Source organism: Mustelus asterias, chromosome 9, assembly GCF_964213995.1.
Source record: "Mustelus asterias chromosome 9, sMusAst1.hap1.1, whole genome shotgun sequence".
Taxonomy (NCBI): Eukaryota; Metazoa; Chordata; class Chondrichthyes; order Carcharhiniformes; family Triakidae; genus Mustelus; species Mustelus asterias.
In genome coordinates this window covers 121,222,457-121,240,901 of record NC_135809.1, presented here as the reverse complement: position 1 = coordinate 121,240,901, position 18,445 = coordinate 121,222,457, and the positions used below count along the sequence as shown (strand labels likewise).

The window sequence follows — 18,445 nt, the reverse complement described above, 5'->3', positions numbered from 1 at the left end:
GGAAGGAAATATGGCTGTGAAAGTGAGTTTTGCTAAACACCTTGCCAAACACCAGGAGGGAAATGGAAAAACAGAAAATGCTGAAAAATCTCAGCTGAAATCCCAGCATTTTCTATTTTTGTTTCAGATTCCAGCATCTGCAGTATTTTGCCTTCATCTAACAACTTTATGGTCATTTGTATTCATTATAGCTTGTTATTTCTAGATTTAAGCAAGACTGAATTTAAATTCTGAACCTGCAATGATCGGATTTGAATTTATATTTTACATGATTGATCTCCAGATCTTTAGATTATTAATCAAGTTGCATAACTACTGCACCATGGTACTTTTGTTTGAAAAGGCTAAACTAGTACTGCAACAAAACAAAGACAGGAACATTCAAGTGTTTAGAATTTATTATTTCCACATTAAGCATTGCACCATAGATTTTTTTTGTCCAGAGCATCCTCTTGATTTGTGAGATTCTGCAGGGCAATTCTTCCTTAGCTCTGAGCACCATGCACAGTGATTTAAGCCGACAGTAAATTATACTGATGGAAACGCTTCATGGTGAGTGACAATGGGTTAGGACAAGAGACACACACTGAAGGATACAGCTTTCCACTTCATAAAGCAGGCAGCAGTATTCTTGTTCTATGTTGCACGAAGGAACTGGAAAGAGTCTGTGTTGGCTCGATTGTACAGGTAACCAGTGAACACTGCCAGATATACTTTCACAAATACTGCAAAGGAATGCAAAGTATGTGGGGAACTGCACTCATGTGGAACCTGCAGTATATTAAACAACCAGCACGTTTTTGGCAAGTTCTTATTTATGAAAGTGTGCTCTCTTACAGCTATTAATGGGAATTTGAGAGTGACATGTTAAAAACAAATCAACAGATTCATCTGCTCAGTCACTCGCACTGACTAGTTTAAAACTTGTTTTAAAAAAATCTTATTTTAACTTGCTCGAAATTGAATATATAAACAGAAGATACACAGTAGCAAATGTTATTCCATTCAATAATGTTGTTTCCAACAATTTCCATTTATATATGTAGTTTAAAAAAAAATATATCTCATTAGTTAATACATCACTGTTATATTTATATACTTATTAATGTAGTAAACCATTCCAAGTTGCTACACAGGAATATTATCAGAAACATTTGACACAGAGCCCATAAAGAGATATTATAACGGGTGACCAAAAGCTTGATCAAAGAGCCAGGTTATAAGGAGTATCTTAAGGAGTAAAGAGAAGTAGAAAGGCAAAGAGATTTAGGGAGGGAATTCCAGAGCCTAGGTCTCAGGGTGTGATCTTACGACCTCGTCCCACTGATTTTCGGTGAGGTGAGGTGGTAAACGTAGAATATAGGTGCAGGAGTAGGCCATTCGGCCCTTTGAGCCTGCAGCACCATTAAATATGATCATGGCTGATCATGCACTTCAGTATCCCACTCCCACTTTCTCTCTTTATCCCTTGATCCCTTTAGGTGTGAGGGCCACGATTGGGCGAGAGGTGAAAAACGAGAAACGTGCCCAGTTTCTTGCCTCCCCTGATCATACTGGCCCGGTTTTGCCGGTGGAATCGGCTTCATGCACAGGAAGCTAATTTAAATATTAATGGCATAATTTAAAGAGAAAGCGGAAACTCTGCCAGGGAGGGGATGGGGGGGGTGGGGTGGGGGGGAGGTGGTGGTGATCGGTGGGAATGGGAGAGAGAGAACTGTACAGAAGAGATGGCAATCGAAATAGGAAACTCTGCCGGGGGAGGGGGCGATTGGTTGGGGAGAGTGGGGTTCCCGATGTCTGTGGGGGAGTCCTGATGTGCGTGGGGAGGGTGTCTCGATGTCTATGGATGGTGGTGAGTGGGGGAGGGGGGGGGGCGATGGCAGGAGATCTCCCAGTACCCTGGGTGATCAGGGCACCTGCGTAATGGTGCCACTAGAGTTCACAGCCAGCTTCCCCAACCTATCCTTCACCTATCCCTGTTTGTTAGTGTGATGGAGAGAAATGATCAACAGGTCACTCTGGGTTGCCTGCATGGGCCACCATAAGCTGACTGCAGAAAACCCTCTTCATGCCAAATGAGTGTCTGGTCTATGGATTCCAAAAGGAGGTCAAATATGAAATTAATAAAAGGTGCGGGGCATATAAACAAACTCAAAAAGCAACTTTTGGGGTCACAACGCTTTCTCTTTCAACCACAAAGCGAGGTTGAACATTTTTGCCCTGAAGAAGGAACCTATTTTCAGGGAGCCTGAACTAATTCCTGGTTTCGTTCTGCCAGTGTTAAATTGGTGCTGGGCAGTTGGTGGAATTATAGTTGGGCTCCCCCCACCCTACGTTTTAGCCAGGTGGGGACTGCAGAGTCTCATAAAATCCAGCCCTGCCTTTATTATCAGAAACTATTGCCTGAATAAGAGGGATAATGAGAATCAGATGGAAACAATAATTGGTCTTCATAGCACAAATGGTTCTACTGAATCCATGCTTGAACACTAAATGTATTATATGATTCACCAAACAAAATACTGCAGATGCTGGAAGTTTGAAATATGAACACAAAATGCAACAAAGACTCAGCAGGTCAGGCAGCATTTGTGGAGAGTGAAAACAGGGTTAAATGTTTCAGCTTGATGACCTTTCATCAGAAATGGAAAAAGTTGGAGTTGTAATAGGTTGTAAGTACAGAGACAGGAAAAGAGTACAGGAAATACACAACAGAAGGGGAGGTCTGTGATGGGGTGGAGGGCACCCTGAAATGGTAACCTTGCTTCCTAAATTTATTGGAGTGAGGCAGTGGCGTAGTGGTATTGTCACTGGACTTGTAATCCAGACACCGAGGGTAATGCTCTGGGGACCCACGTTTGAATCCCACCACAGCAGATGTGAAATTTGAATTGCATAATTAAAAGTCTAATGATGACCATGAAACCACTGTTGTAAAAACCAATCTGGATCATTTATGGAAGGAAATCTGCCATTTTTACTTGGTGTGGCCTATATGCGGCTCCAAATCCACAGCAATGTGGTTGACTCTTACATGCCCCTGAAATGGTCCAACAAGGGCAATTAGGGATGGGCAATAAATACTGTCAATACTGTCAGCCAATGGTGTCCACATCCAATGAATAAAAAAGCTATTTTTAAAAGTCATTGAGTAAAAAGAGCTGTCTGCATAAGTTATCCAAGATGAATACATCTTAAGCTAAAATGCTTGGTTTTTCTTTTTTTCCTTCTTGCCTTCTTCTTATTTATTCTATGATTTCCCATTTCCCTCTGTTCCTTCCTCCTCTGTATGCTTCTTTGTTACAAAAATTCAATAAAGGCATTTGTAAATGTAAAAAAAATGAAAATACACATTTATTTCTACTAAAATCTGAAAAGTCACAAAGGAGAAAAGAGTATCACAAAGGCAGACTTTGTTATTCCAAGTGGGAACTGTGAAATAAGAACCATATAAACATTCTGCACATTGGATGTGGAGACTGAGTAATGCAGTCTGACTAGCAGTATTATATGTAGGCATGAGATTTATGCTTCCTCAGCTCCAGTACAGTTGCTTCCTCATGAGTTATACCAGTACAAGCCTCTCTGCAGAGGAACTGATGCAGAGGCAACATGGTTTGCCTTTTTGACAAAACACAAGGGCTTGCAGTATTTGACGATTAAACAAGTTGAGTCATTGTCTGAAAGGTTCTCGTCTTGCTGCTTATTTAAGAAATCCAATGTTACAGTGCAGTGCGGGTCATGGACAATACAAAGAGCCAAAGAATCTGACTCGTGCTGAACAAAAGGAATCAAAGGTAATCTCAAATCAAACATTGTTATGACATTGTCAAGCAGGTGATCTGATTTTACCTGCAGAGTCTCCTAATCTAACAAAGATCTGAAAAGCATTGACAATGTAATCCAGATCGTGTCTTGGAAGTCTTGGGTTAACAGCGGTTTCTACCTTAAATTTGACCCCCCCACCCTGTCCACCCGTATAAGTTAGATGAATCTTAAAGAAAACAGGATGCCACTACTTGACATGAGGAAGCAATCACATTAGTTTTTTGACTTAGCTCTGCAGCTGCTGTGTCCCATGCATGCATTCTTCGTCATCACAGAAAATTGCACCCCTTCTACCTTTGATATACTATGGATCAATTGCATCAATAAAAGCATCACAGATCTTCCTCATAAAACAAGGACTCTTGTATGCTCATGGTGATGCCAGATTGTGGTAATAGTTTCAGATAACCAGCTAAGAATTATTAGAAAGAAGAAGAAATATTTGTACCTCATTAGTGCCTCATTATTTTGACAAATGATTTGTTTCTCAAAATGCTGCATACAGTGAATAACTCTTGAAAGAGAAGCTGTTACAGAGACAAACACAGTAGGCGTTTCTCTCCCAGCAGCATTTGAGAAACGTAAGGAAGTGAATGACAGATTCATGTATTTATATTTGTTGGTCGAAGTGACTGTAGCACCAGTGTCTGGGCAGTTAATAATTCTTTGACTCATGGACAATCTCCTGTAATAAAAAGGAAAACAAAGACTTGCATTTATATAGGACCGTAACTTCCTTGGAGTGGCAATTAGTGTCAGATTGTCATTATGTGCCCAATTATCTACGCGATCTTTTTCTTCCAGTCCTATCCTGCACAACCTTCTGATCTAGGCAGTGTAGCTCATCCTTGAGGCTCAGTATCAAAGTCCAGCTCTGTTGAAATGATGGAGGTCATGGCCCCTTTTTTATGGTACCAGCTGTTGTAAAGCAGATAGGTTAAAGGTTCCATTGATATTTAACAGTCTGAGAGATGGATGACCTAAGTTCAGGAAACCAGGATGTAGAAGTGGTTTGGGTAGTGATGAGAAATGGCAAAGGAAAAAGTCACTGATGGGAATTGTGTACAGACCACCTTAACAGTAACCATATGGTAGGATGGAGCAAAAGGAAGAAATAATGGGAGCTTGTCAGAAAGGCACGATGATAACCATGGAAGATTTTAATCTACATATAGACTGGAAAAGTCAGATGGGCAAATGTAGCTGAGATGAGGAGTTCATAGAAATCATAGAAATCATAGAATCCCTACAGTGCAGAAGGAGGCCATTCGGCCCATCGAGTCTGCACCGACCACAAGCCCACCCAGGCCCTACCCCCACATATTTACCCGCTAATCCCTCTAACCTACGCATCCCAGGACTCGAAGGGGCAATTTTTAACCTGGCCAATCAACCTAACCCGCACATTTTTGGACTGTGGGAGGAAACCGGAGCACCCGGAGGAAACCCTCGCAGACACGAGGAGAATGTGCAAACTCCACACAGACAGTGACCCGAGCCGGGAATCGAACCCGGGACCCTGGAGCTGTGAAGCAGCAGTGCTAACCACTGTGCTACCATGCCGCCCCAATGTTTTAGAATGTTTTCAGGATACTTTCTCAGAACAGCAGGTGATACTAGACCTGGTATTGTGCAACAAGGTGGGATTAATTAATTACCTCAAAGTGAAGACACCGCTCGGCAGCAGCGAACATAATATGATTGAATTTTACATTCAGTTTGAGAGAGAGAGAAGCGGGTCTGAGACTATATTTTTAAACTTAAACATAGACAATTATGAGGGCATGAAAGTAGAGCTGATTAAAGTGAATTGGGAAAATAGGTTCAGAGATAGGTCAATAGAAATGCAGTGGCAAACAGGTCCGAAAATTGGACAGAATATAAGAAACAACAAAGGATGATTAAAATATTATTAAGGAGGGAAAAATTAAAGTATGAGGGAAAGCTAGCTAGAAAAATAATACAACAGACAGTAAGACTTTCCATAAATATTTTTTAAAGAAATGAGTTAACAAAGTGAGCATTTATCCTATAGAAAGTGAGTTTCGAAAATTAATAATGGAAAACAAGGAGATGGCAGATGAATTGAAAGGTATTTTGCATAAGTTTTCACTAGAGAGGATACAAGTAACAATCCAGAATCATCTTTAAATCAGCAAATGGAAGAGTGGGAGGACTTCAGGAAAATTATAATCTCGGTAAACAGATTAGCTTCTTGGTAAACAAGAGGGTGGTAGGCTATCAGGGATAGGGAGAATACAGATTTGAGGTTACAATCAGATGAGCCACACCCTTATTAAATGGTAGAGCAGACTTGAGGGGCTGAATGGCTTACTCCTGCTCCTTGTTTGTGTGTATATTCATGTTGGCAGGCCAGGGCTTTGGTGCAAGGGGAGCATAGAGATGTGTTAGGTCAGGCCTACAGAAGGGGTGTTGGATTCGGCCTGCAGGGAGTGGGTGTTGGCCTGGGCTTGCGGTGGGGTGGGCAGAGGTTGCGGGGTGGGTTTGCAAGGCGGTCAGGTTTGGTCAGGCATATGCGTGGAGGGGTTCGGGTCTGGGTGAGGGGTCATATCAGGGAATGGGTGGGGTCAGGTCAGGGAATGGGTTGAATGGGGCTTTGGGTAATCTGGTCAGATCTGGGAGGCGGTGGAGGGAGTCTCTTGAGGGTGGAGGAATTCTGTGGTGGGGGAAGAGGGGTAGTTAGGGGTGTCAAAGTATCCGCAAGTGCATGATTTAGCAAATTGCATTGTTAAGCTACTTACTTTGTTGGGGGCCGGTGATGGTTCTTGGTTCAACCTCCAAAAGAGTATAAATGGTCACAGCTGGAACAGTTATGGTGGAGATTTTATATGGAGTTTACATCTCTGCCAAGTTGGATGCATAATAAACTAAAGACAAGTTGCTGTATTATTCCTCCATCATATACTAACATTTAATATTAGCAAGAAGGTGGGGGAGTCCCCAGTGGGTTTGGTCTGAGTCTGGACAATGGTTACTGACATTAGAAAAGGTGTTAATTCTTCTAACCTTTTCTGGGGGGGTAACTATTGCTGTAATCCTGTTTAAACCATCTGATGTTTGCAATTCAAATCGCATTTTCGGGCGGTTCCAAGTGAGGGACAATTGGTCAGGGAAGTTTGCACTTTGGGGCAATTGCCATGCGAAGTTCCAAGAAGGGTTCCCCAGTGATTTTTGGGTTACCCCCCTAATCCATGCTGGGAAACTTGGACGTTAAAGCCCATAGTGTTTTGCATGACTACTGGATGTCTCAAAGCACTTTACAGTCAATATAGTACTTTTTTAAGTGTAGTGACTTCTGTAACATAGGAAACACAACAGCCAATATTCACACAAGCTTCCATAACCATCAAACTAGTATTGACTGTAAAATCTGTCATTATGAGGTTGATTGAGGAGTAAGTATTAGCCAGGACATCAGGGATAACTCCCCTGCTCATCTTTGAAATAGTGTCATCACAGAATTGTTACAATTCAGATGGAAACCATTCAGCCCATTCAGTCTGCACAGGTTCTTCAAATTAGCTTTATGACTTATTGCCATTCTCCAGCCTTTTCCCTGTACCTTTGCATATTGTTTCTATTCAAATAATCATTCAATGCCCTCTTGAATGCTTTGATTGAACCTGCTTCCATCACACTTCCAGGCAGAGCATTCCAGATTCAAACCATTCGCTGTGTGAAAAGTTTTTTTCTCACATCACATTTCCATCTTTTACATCCACTTGAGCAAGCAGGCAGGATCTCAGTTTAACATCTCATCTGAAAAATGGCACCTCCAATGGTGTAGTACTCCCTTGGTACTGCATGGGAGTGTCAATGTTTGAGTTTTGTGCTCAAGCCCTGGAGTGGGATTTGAATCTGGAACCTTATGATTCAGAGGCAAGAGCACTAGCAGGTGAGTCACTTCAATTGCTCTTTCTGGACCAATAGTGCCACATTTCTTTCAATTTCTCATTTCAGCAGTTGTATTAAGATCAAGGCATAACACTTTGGACACTGCTGCACTGTTCCAGCTTGCCAAAATTGCACATTTCAACCCTCATTGGAAGACATGCAATCCTGTCTGTCGCTCATGCAGCCAACAGTTTTGTGAAAACCACCAACTATCGGCTAAATAAAACCACGTTCTTCAGTTACTATGTCCAGTGTGTCATTCAATTTCCCAGGAAATTTTAAGAGCAATCAGACCACTGTCATTCAGCAAACTGGCTCTGCTTTCTTAGCACTTCACAGGACGGTCCTGCAGATCTAAATGTGTTGTCTCTTGGAGGCATTGATAGAGAACAGGAACAAAGGAGGTAACAAATGGCGGACCATCTTTCTTGTTTCATTGAGCAAGTGGTCCTTCAGCTTCCCAATCACTAGAAACCCGATGACTGAACTATATTCCGATAGTTGCAATCTGATCAATGTGTGACTCCTGTCTAACAGGAACATGTTGATTCTTCCTTGCTCAATTAAGGATGGATGACAAATAGTGGTGTGTTAATGACGCTTATATTCATACCCACTGCAACAACTTTAACATAAGTCAGTATTGTGTGGCTTTAAAAATGAACAGCATCAATTCATCACAGGCCTGTTTTGGACAACACTGTCTCAAAAAATGAGAGGAAGATCAAGGCACAAAACATGTTTTATGAAACACTTAAAAACAATAGGTCATCCGTATAAAATATGGAGAAGTATACTGGTTTATGCCTCTGCATTTAGTGCACAGACTTTTACTGAGCCTTTCTCAAAAGAGGAAAGTTTTTAACAAGTATTTTATTTTAGAAAAAATCATTTTTGGGATGTATTTATATGGTTTGTCCAGTTCAGTTTCTGGTCAATGATAACCCCCCACGATGTTCATAGTGGGAGATTCAGTGAAGGTAATGCCATTGAATGCCATGGGGTGATGGTTTGATTCACTCTTATTGGAGATGGTCATTGCATGGCACTGGTGTGGCATGAATGTTACTTGCCCAAGCCTAAATATTGTCCAGGTCTTGCTGCATTTGGACATGACTCCTTCAGTATCTGAGGGGGGCAAATGGTTCTGAACTTTGTGCAACCACCTGCAAACATCCCCACTTCTGACATTACAATGGAAGGAAGTTCATTGATGAAGCAGTTAAAGATGGTTGGATCTAGGACAGTACCCTGAGGAACTCCTGCAGTGATGTCCTAGAGCTGAGATGATTGACCTCCAACAATCATAACGATCTGCCTTTGTGCTAGATGTGACTCCAACTAGTGGAGAGTTCTTCCCCGATTCCCATTGACTCCAGTTTTGCTAGAGCTCCTTGATGCCCACTTGATCAAAAGGTGCCTAGATGTCAAGGACAGTGACTCTCACCTCACCCCTATAGTTCAGCTCTTTCATCCATATTTAAACCAAAGCTGTAATGAATTGCCCTGGTTGTACCAAACTGAGAGTCACTGAGCTAGTTATTGCTAAGCAAAGATATGCAGGTTAGGTGGCTTGGCCATGCTAAAATGCCCCTTAGTGTGCCAAGATGTGTAGGTTAGATCGATTAGCCATGGTAAATGTGTGGAGCTACGGGGATATGGTGGGGAAAAGAGCCTAGGTAATGTGCTCTGTCAGAGAGAGTTGGTATAGACTCAATGGGCCAAATGGCCTCTTTCTGTAGGGATTCTATGAAATGCTGCTACACAGCACTGTTAATGACCCTGAATATTCCCCAGTGTATACATCTACAGTGTACGGAGATAGGATGGTGTATTCACATAAACTTTTTTTATTACAAGTAGTAACCCAATCAATTGAAAACAATATATCATGTATGCATTATGGTAAGTGAAAGTCACCAATTGTGGGAAAATGTACACCATTAGCCATTGTTCTATTTTTGGCAGTTTAATGTTGCATATTCTGCATGGTTGCTCCATGGAGGTGCATGTGTATTCTAGATAATCCATCAATATACCCATAAGCAACCTTAAGGATATGGCATCCTGAGCAAACATGTATTTTGGCTTCTGTCTTTGAATTTAAATATATAGTACTGTAGTAACGATGAGAATAAACACCACTTGAAAATGTCTAAACATGGCATGCATTTGCTAGGCAAGTTTTACCTGCAGCTAACAGCAAACAAGATGATTTGATTTGATTTATTATTGTCACATGTATTAACATACAGTGAAAAATATTGTTTCTTGCGCGCTATACAAACAAAACATACCATTCATAGAGAAGGAAACGAGAGAGTGCAGAATGTATTGTTACAGTCATAGCTAGAGTGTAGAGAAAGATCAACTTAATGCAAGGTAAGTCCATTCAAAAGTCTGACAGCAGCAGGGAAGAAGCTGCTCTTGATTCGGTTGGTACATGACCTCTGACTTTTGTATCTTTTTCCCGAAGGAAGAAGGTGGAAAAGAGAATGTCCGGGGGGGTTCCTTAATTATGCTGGCTGTTTTGCCGAGGTAGCGGGAAGTGTAGACAGAGTCAATGGATGGGAGGCTGGTTTGCATGATGGATTGGCTGTATTCACGACCTTTTGTAGTTCCTTGCAGTCTTGGCCAGAGCAGGGACCGTACCAAGCTGAGATACAGCTGGAAAGAATGCTTTCTATGGTGCATCTGTAAAAGTTGGTGAGAGTGGTAGCTGACATGCCAAATTTCCTTAGTCTTCTGAGAAAGTAGAGGTGTTGGTGGGCTTTCTTAACTATAGTGTCGGCATGGGGGGACCTGGACAGGTTAGAATCTTAGAAAATCTTAGAAACCCTACAGCACAGAAAGAGGCCATTCGGCCCATCGAGTCTGCACCGACCACAATCCCACCCAGGCCCTATCCCCATATCCCTACATATTTACCCACTAATCCCTCTAACCTACGCATCCCAGGACACGAAGGGCAATTTTAGCATGGCCAATCAATCTAACCCGCACATCTTTGGACTGTGGGAGGAAACTGGAGCACCCGGAGGAAACCCACGCAGATACGAGGAGAATGTGCAAATTCCACACAAACAGTGACCCAAGCCGGGAATCGAACCCAGGTCCCTGGAGCTGTGAAGCAGCAGTGCTAACCACTGTGCTACCGTGCCGCCCCATTATGGTGATCTGGACACCTAAAAACTTGAAGCTCTCGACCCTTTCTACTTCATCCCCATTGATATAGACAGGGGCATGTTCTCCTTTACACTTCCTGAAGTCAATGACAATCTCCTTTGTTTTGTTGACATTGAGGGAGAGATTATTGTTGCCGCACCAGTTCACCAGATTCTCTATCTCATTCCTGTACTCTGTCTCGTCATTGTATGAGATCCGACCCACTGCGGCGGTGTCGTCAGCAAACTTGAAAATCGAATTGGAGAGGAATTTGGCCGCACAGTCATGATGAGAGGTCACACGACACCAGGTTATAGGTCAACAGGTTTGTTTGAAATCACAAGCCTCCTTCGTCAGGTGAAACTAGCCCAGTGATGGACTGGGCTTTGTTCATAACCCTTTGTAGTTTCTTGCAGTCTTGATTAGAGCAGGAGCTATACCAAGTTGTGATACATCTGAAAAAGATGCTTTCTGTGGTGCATCTGTAAAAATTGACGAGAGTCGTAGTGGACATGCTGAATTTACTTAGCCTCCTGAGAAAATAGAGGCATTGGTGGGTTTTCTTAACTATAGCGTTAGCATTGAGGGACCAGAACAGGTTGTTGGTGATCTGGACACCTACAAACTTGAAGCTTTCGACCATTTCCACTTCATCCCTGTTGATGTAGACAGGATGTGGAGAAGCTAGCGCAAGATTACCTGTAAAGACTCGCATTCCAACCATTATTTTGTAAATTGAGTTTATGTCTTTATATGCCCTGTTTGTGAACAAACTCCCACTCACCTGTTGAAGGAGCAGCGCTCCGAAAGCTTGTGGTTTGTGCTACCAAATAAACCTGTTGGACTTTAACCTGATGTTGTGAGATTTCTTACTGATGTAGACTGGGGAATGTTCTCCACTATGTTTCCTGAAGTCGATGACTATCTCCTTCATTTTACTGACATTGAGGGAGAGATTATTGTCTTAAGGTGTTATCTGCCCAATGTTCTACACAACCACATCTACCACAGTACAGACTGCAACACGTACCACTGTCTTGTCAGCAGCAGAGTGAAGGTGCACCCCTGACAGTTTCACAGTTCCAAACATGATAGCTTGCCACACATCAACATCCCTTGCACAAGCAATGATGTCAAATACCAAAACTGCACTTTTGCTAGAATGATTGCTTTCCACAAAGGTTTACCAGGAAATGCCAATGCTGGTATCAATGAAGCTTGGAAGTTACTAAGGTCAATCATTTATTAAGCACTATTATTTGATAAAGGTGGAATCTGCAACAAGGACTGGTTTGAGATATATTCAGCTGAGATGAAATCAGTCATTGATGCAAAAACAAAATCTGATGGAGAACATAAACTCAACAGCTAAAACACAGCATGACCTGAAAGGAGACAAGGCAGCCATGCAAAAAAAGGAAGATACTGTGCAAATAAACACTGGATCAACTTAAGACAGGAAATCCAAACTGCCTGTGACAATGGAAATCTACTTTGATTTGATTTATTATTGTCACATGCATTGGGATTCAGTGGAAAGTATGTTTCTTGCATGAAATACAGTTCTAAGGCATGGTGGGGTGGAGCATAAAATTGAATGGACAAGACTCTCCCTGGGAACCTTTCCACCCAAACCCAAACACAATTTCACACTTGGGCGGACAGGACCTTTGACAGGAAACCCACCCCAAATGGTCACTTAGTGGACACTTAAAGGCCTTAACCTGCCCAGCCTCAATTTTTAGGCTGGTTGGAGTGGATGTGGATATGGAGGGAAAGTGACATTTGCACTTTTTCCCATCCTGGGTGGGAAGGGGAGATAGGTGGCACTTCACTTTGAAGCCCTCCCCTCCCCCTCAGAGTTGGGGAACTCACCTCCCCGGGACATTGGAGCTCTGGGACCCCTCCCACCTGCCTGACACTGATGTCACAATTGCCGCCTCTCGACCCCTCCTGCAACACTGACAATGTGATTTACCCCCCCCCCCCTCCCCCCCCTCCCCCCCCCCCCCCCCGCCAACCCTGACATTCCCTATCTTGTTGCATCCGCGACCCAAGGACTTAGGTTTTTGAAGGTCCCAGGACTTCTAGCCACTGCAGAGGTGTGCCTGCACTGGGTTGAAGAGTTGTCAGATTGGCCAACTTCCTTCCAAGGGTGGATGGAAATCCCGTCCACTGCCAATCAATGCTCACGTGAGCATTAAATGACAGTGGGAGTTCACAAGTCGGCAACTACACATTGGGCACCGACTCTCAGGATGACGAGGGCTGATTGCTCACCTTTTGAAAAATTCTACTCTTAATTGCCCTCTGAAATGGTCAAGCAAGCCACTCAGTCCAAGGACAAATAGAGATGAGGAACAAATTCCTTGCGAGTGACGGCCACATTACACAGAATAATCTTAAATAATTCTCTAGTCCTCTGATGCCACTCATAAGTCTCAGAAAGGCTGGAAAACAATGGCTAGTGCCTCTACAATTTCCACTCACACTTGTGTTTCTATTCCACATCCTCAGCGTAACAGGGGTGAGGGGGCAAAAAAACAATGAAACTTGGGAAGTGACTGGCAACGGCCTGCAACTTGATGTATGAGACCATTTTAGGACCAATACCCAAAACCCACCCAAGTTTAAGGCACAATACTGTGGATGCCGGAATCTGAGTCCCAGCTTGAGTCACTGTCTGTGCAGAGTCTGCACGTTCTCGCCGTGTCTGCATGGGATTCCTCAGGTGGGTCCGATTTCCTCCCACAGTCTGAAAGATGTGCTGGTTCAGTGCATTGGCCATGCTAAATTCTCCTTCAGTCTATCCGTACAGGCAGAGTGTGGCGATGAGGGGATTTTCACAGTAAATTCATTGCAGTGTTAATGTCAGCCTACTTGTGACACTAATAAATAAACTTTAACTTTAAAATTTGTTTCACAGACGGTAGTAAGACATTCCAAACTTTAGAAAAGTTTGGGTTGCACCATGGCACAGTGGTTAGCACTGCTGCCTCACAGCGCCAGGGACACGGATTCGATTCCTGGCTTGGGTCACTGTCTGTGCGGAGTCTGCATGTTCAGCCCATGTCCACATGGGTTTCCTTCAGATGCTCCAGTTTCCTCCCACAGTCCAAAAAACATGCTGGTTAGGTGCATTGGCCATGCTAAATTCTCCCTCAATGCACCTGAATAGGCCCTGGAGTGTGGCGACTAGGGGATTTTCACAGTAACTTCATTGCAGTGCGGGTGGCACGGTGGCACAGTGGTTAGCACTGCTGCCTCACAGCGCCAGGGACCCGGGTTTGATTCCCAGTTTGGGTCACTGTCTGTGCAGAGTTTGCACGTTCTCCCCATGTCTGCATTGGTTTCCTCCGGGTGCTTGGTTTCGTCCCACAGTCCAAAAGACGTGCTGGTTAGGTGCATTGGCCATGCTAAAATTCCCCCTCAGTGTACTCAAAAAGGTGTTGGAGTGTGGCGACTTGGGGATTTTCACAGTAATTTCATTGCAGTGCGAATGTAAGCCTACTTGTGACACTAATAAATAAACTTTAAAACTTGTGACTCTAATAAATAAAACTTTTTAAAACAAAAACAGAAATTACCAGAAAATTTCAGCCGGTCTGGCAACATCTGTAGAGAGAATAGAGCCAAGGGTGGGGTGGCACAGTGGTTGGCACTGGCTGCCTCACAGCGCCAGAGATCTGGGTTCAATTCCTGGCTTGGTTCACTGTCTGTGTGGAGTCTGCATGTTCTCCCCGTGTCTGCGTGGGTTTCTTCCAGATGCTTCGGGTTTCCTCCCAGAATCTGAAAGACGTGCTGGTAAGGTGGTTTGACCATGCTAAATTCTCCGAGTGTACCCAAACACAGTAAGAAGTTTAACAACACCAGGTTAAAGTCCAACAGGTTTATTTGGTAGCAAAAGCCACACGAGCTTTCGGAGCTCCAAGCCCCTTCAGCAGAATTCCCACTCACTTGAAAAAGGGGTGGAAAGGGGCGGGGCTGACAATAAGCGGAGACGGGGGCGGGAAGGGAGGAGGGACTCCAACACGGTGGGTGAGGTGCCTGCGCATGCGCGTGTGTCCTCGCCGGCACCCCCCCTCCGGGGGGGCGGAGCAGTCCGTGAGGTGCGCGCGCAGCCGGTGTGGGCCGCGCGCCCGCGCGCCCCCCCGCGGCGGGAGGGATTGTGGGTAGGCGGGCGACGCGGGCGCGCAAGGGGAGGCGCGGACATTTTGTCGGGATCGCGGACGCCCTCCAGGGAGAAAGCGGGAGAGGCAGAGAGGGGATGTGAGGGAAAGAAAGCTCGGTGCGAGCGGTCCCGGGGGCATTCAGCAGACCGGAGGAGGAGGAGGAAGCAGCAGCGGGGGAGGACAAAAAAAAAGGGAGGGTGTATTTATTTATTATTTAAATTTCTCTCTCGGTGTTTTGCCGGCCGGGATGAGCCGGGGGCCCGGCCTGTCGCCGTTCTGAGCCCCGGGTGTTGTTTTATAATCATTATAAACATTTGCTAGACTCACCGACCCCTCCCCCGGGGAGGGGGGTTTTTGAGTCTAGGCCGCACACCGGCCCCCAGTCCCCTCCTCTCTCTCTTCTCCCCCCCCCCCCCCCCCGGGCCTCCACCCCCTCTTCTCCTCCCGGCCTCCTGCCGAAGATGATGTGCGAGGTGATGCCGACCATCAGCGAGGACACGCTGAGCCCGCGGGGCTCGCAGTACGGCGCCGAGACCGAGGCCAACTTCGAGCAGCTGATGGTGAACATGCTGGACGAGCGCGACAAGCTGCTGGAGAGCCTGCGGGAGAGCCAGGACTCGCTGGCCCTGTGTCAGGCCAAGATGCAGGAGGCTTTCCACGAGAGGGACTCTCTGCAGCGGCAGCTCAACACCGCCTTACCTCAGGTAAGAGTTGGGGAGGGAGCCCCCTTCAACAGCCCCCCTTCAACAGCCCCCCTAAACTCAGTCTCCAGACCCTTACCTCTTCTCTCTCCCCCCCCCCCCCCCTCTTATTAGCAACAAGCTGCAGGGACTTTTATAAAACCAGATCCTCTTTTTTTAAACAAAAAACAAACTTCTGTTTTAAAGGAGGGTTCTTCTCGTGGCAGATCTTTTTGTTGTCTCTCTCTAATCCAAGAGTTACGATCCCCCACACACAACCATACTTTGTGCAAGAATGTGACATATTCAGCTCGATTTAACCCATGTTCTTCTTGTAAAGTAGGAAGCAATTTACTCGGGATGGAGAGGAATGTAATTATTTCATTACAAAACCCCACCCGTTACGTCTCTCCCCCCCCCCCCCCCTCCCCCGGCTGCTTTTTTTTAGAAGGGCATGGTCTGCTTCTGAACACAATCGCGTTTAGGAACAGAATGTGTTCATTTAAGCACACCAAACACACACTTTTGGGTGACGAGGTGATTTCAAATGGCAGACGCCAGTCTCGCAGTTATTGTTAGCGATAAGGCATGTTCACCTCTGATACAGAGGGTATAAACATAAAATGATCTAAACTTTGGACAAGCTAGTTGTTTACTATTAAAGATGCATTGTTGATTTTGCTACGTGTTGCTTCACAGCTCCAGGGACCTGGGTTCGATTCCCGGCTTGGGTCACTGTCTGTGTGGAGTTTGCACATTCTCCTCGTGTCTGCGTGGGTTTCCTCCGGGTGCTCCGGCTTCCTCCCACAGTCCAGAGATGTGCGGGTTAGATTGATTGGCCATGCTAAAAATTGCCCCTTCGAGTCCTGAGATGCGTAGGTTAGAGGGATTAGCGGGTAAATATGTAGGGATATGGGGGTAGGGCCTGGGTGGGATTGTGGTCCGTGCAGACTCGATGGGCCGAATGGCCTCCTTCTGCACTGTAGGGTTTCTATGATTTCTAAGCAAAGAGATTTGGTAATCTGACATTTACATCAAGTCGTCTGTGCTGTTGTTCATGCACTTACCTAATTTGTGCATTGTGTTTACAGTTCTTATTGGAATGTGTCTGTTATTTTGCATTGTGTGAAGGTGGTTATCCTTCAGAGTTGGACTGCATGGGTTATACACAGACTGTCATCTATGGTCTATGTAATATGATTGGAAAAGTTGTTGCCGTGGTTTTGAATGGAAGATGTTAACTTTAAATGCTGGATAAAACTTGTACACCACGCAAACCCTTCCCAAAGCCTAAAATAGTACATTGTTCTTTAGTATATGCAAGTATTTGAGTTCTAATTGTAATATATGATTGTCTTCATTTGATTATTGTAGTTATTTGTGTTATGATTGGTAGAACTAAGTTGGCATAATGTCTATGTTACAGTTATAACTTGTATTGTTAGACTTTGAACAAAAGCAGTTTTGGTTTTAAATAGATCAGCACAGGAAGTGTTGCACAAACTTTACTTTCTCGAAACAACTGATTGTTTTGTAGATCTTTGATTAATTATTTGGTCCTAAACAAATAACACTGCACGTATTTGCATAGGAACAGAGCTTCTACTTTTATTGTGTTTTACAATTCGTCTGGGCCATTTCAAGGCTTTGGTTAAGCTTATTTACAAGTTACTGATGCTGAGTCAGTAAAAATAAAAAACATATTATCTGTCACCTGTATGTAATATCATATCTTGGGAATAAAGAGATGTGAAAATATAAAGCAATCTGAAGAATTGCAACACTGCGATTCTGCCCTCAATACTGGTTGTAACCATGAATTGTATTTTGAGGATTATGGGCTTAAAAGTGCCGCCTTTTTCTATTTCAATCTTGTGTGGGGGGTTCAGGTTATGGAATCTACAGATTCTTCAGGCCTAAATGGTTTTTACTTGTATGAAAAACATGTTTTACAATCTCTGAAAAGTTTATTATTTTGTAAGTTTATAACCTGAAAGAATGCACTTTAATATTGTAAAAAGTGTTTTACAGACAGCTGGTATTAGTACCAGATTTAACTGCTTACATGGATGGACTGCACAGTTGTGTTAAAACAACATGTTATTAGGAAGTGTTGGGCTTGTTTTTGGTGCCATGATGTTTTACCCAGGCGATGATATAATGACAGCATGGCCTTTGATGTGATGCATTTCATTTTTAAAAAGGGCAAACGTTTGTGTACATGGATTAAACTTTTTTTTGCACATTGGGATATAGTTTCATTTCCTCTAAGTTGTGGACCTTGTGGTGTGGGGCAGCCAGAGGCAAGTAACACTGAAGACTTCAACCACAGTTAAAAGTTGTTCACAGTAATACTGCAACAGTTGTTTACCATGCTGTATGTCAAATGAAAAGCTGGACTGATTTGAAATCGCTGCTAGTTCTCCTGGTCTCCCTTGACTAGTTTGCAATGGATTCCTCCATCCATATTATCATTTTTCTCATCTCTTTGTAGTTAATCTCTGCAAGTTTCCTTGGTGAGTTGTTCCTACCTGTCACTACATAACCAGGGTTGCTGGTTTTTATCAGTTGGTGTTGCTGTTTCCTTGTCAAGAGCTGCTGTTTGAGATCATTCTCATTTATTTGCTGATATTCATTTGTACCTTTCTACATTTCCTCAATATATCAAAAGACAAGCAATTCAGC

At 43.9% G+C, this 18,445-nt stretch overlaps 1 protein-coding gene across 7 annotated transcripts in view; it reads left to right on the top strand.

The window, feature by feature from the left end:
* The first annotated feature begins 15,108 nt into the window (after positions 1-15,108).
* ppfia1 (PTPRF interacting protein alpha 1) overlaps positions 15,109-18,445 on the top strand; it is a 147,036-nt gene continuing 143,699 nt past the window's right edge. For 4 of the 7 annotated variants that reach the window (XM_078220975.1, XM_078220979.1, XM_078220977.1 and 1 more), the window contains exon 1: positions 15,109-15,784. In XM_078220975.1, the coding sequence (XP_078077101.1) occupies positions 15,542-15,784 (243 nt within the window). In that variant the 5' untranslated portion in view covers positions 15,109-15,541. The remainder of the gene's footprint in view (positions 15,785-18,445) is intronic. The other 3 variants (XM_078220980.1, XM_078220982.1, XM_078220981.1) reach the window with 2 other exon arrangements.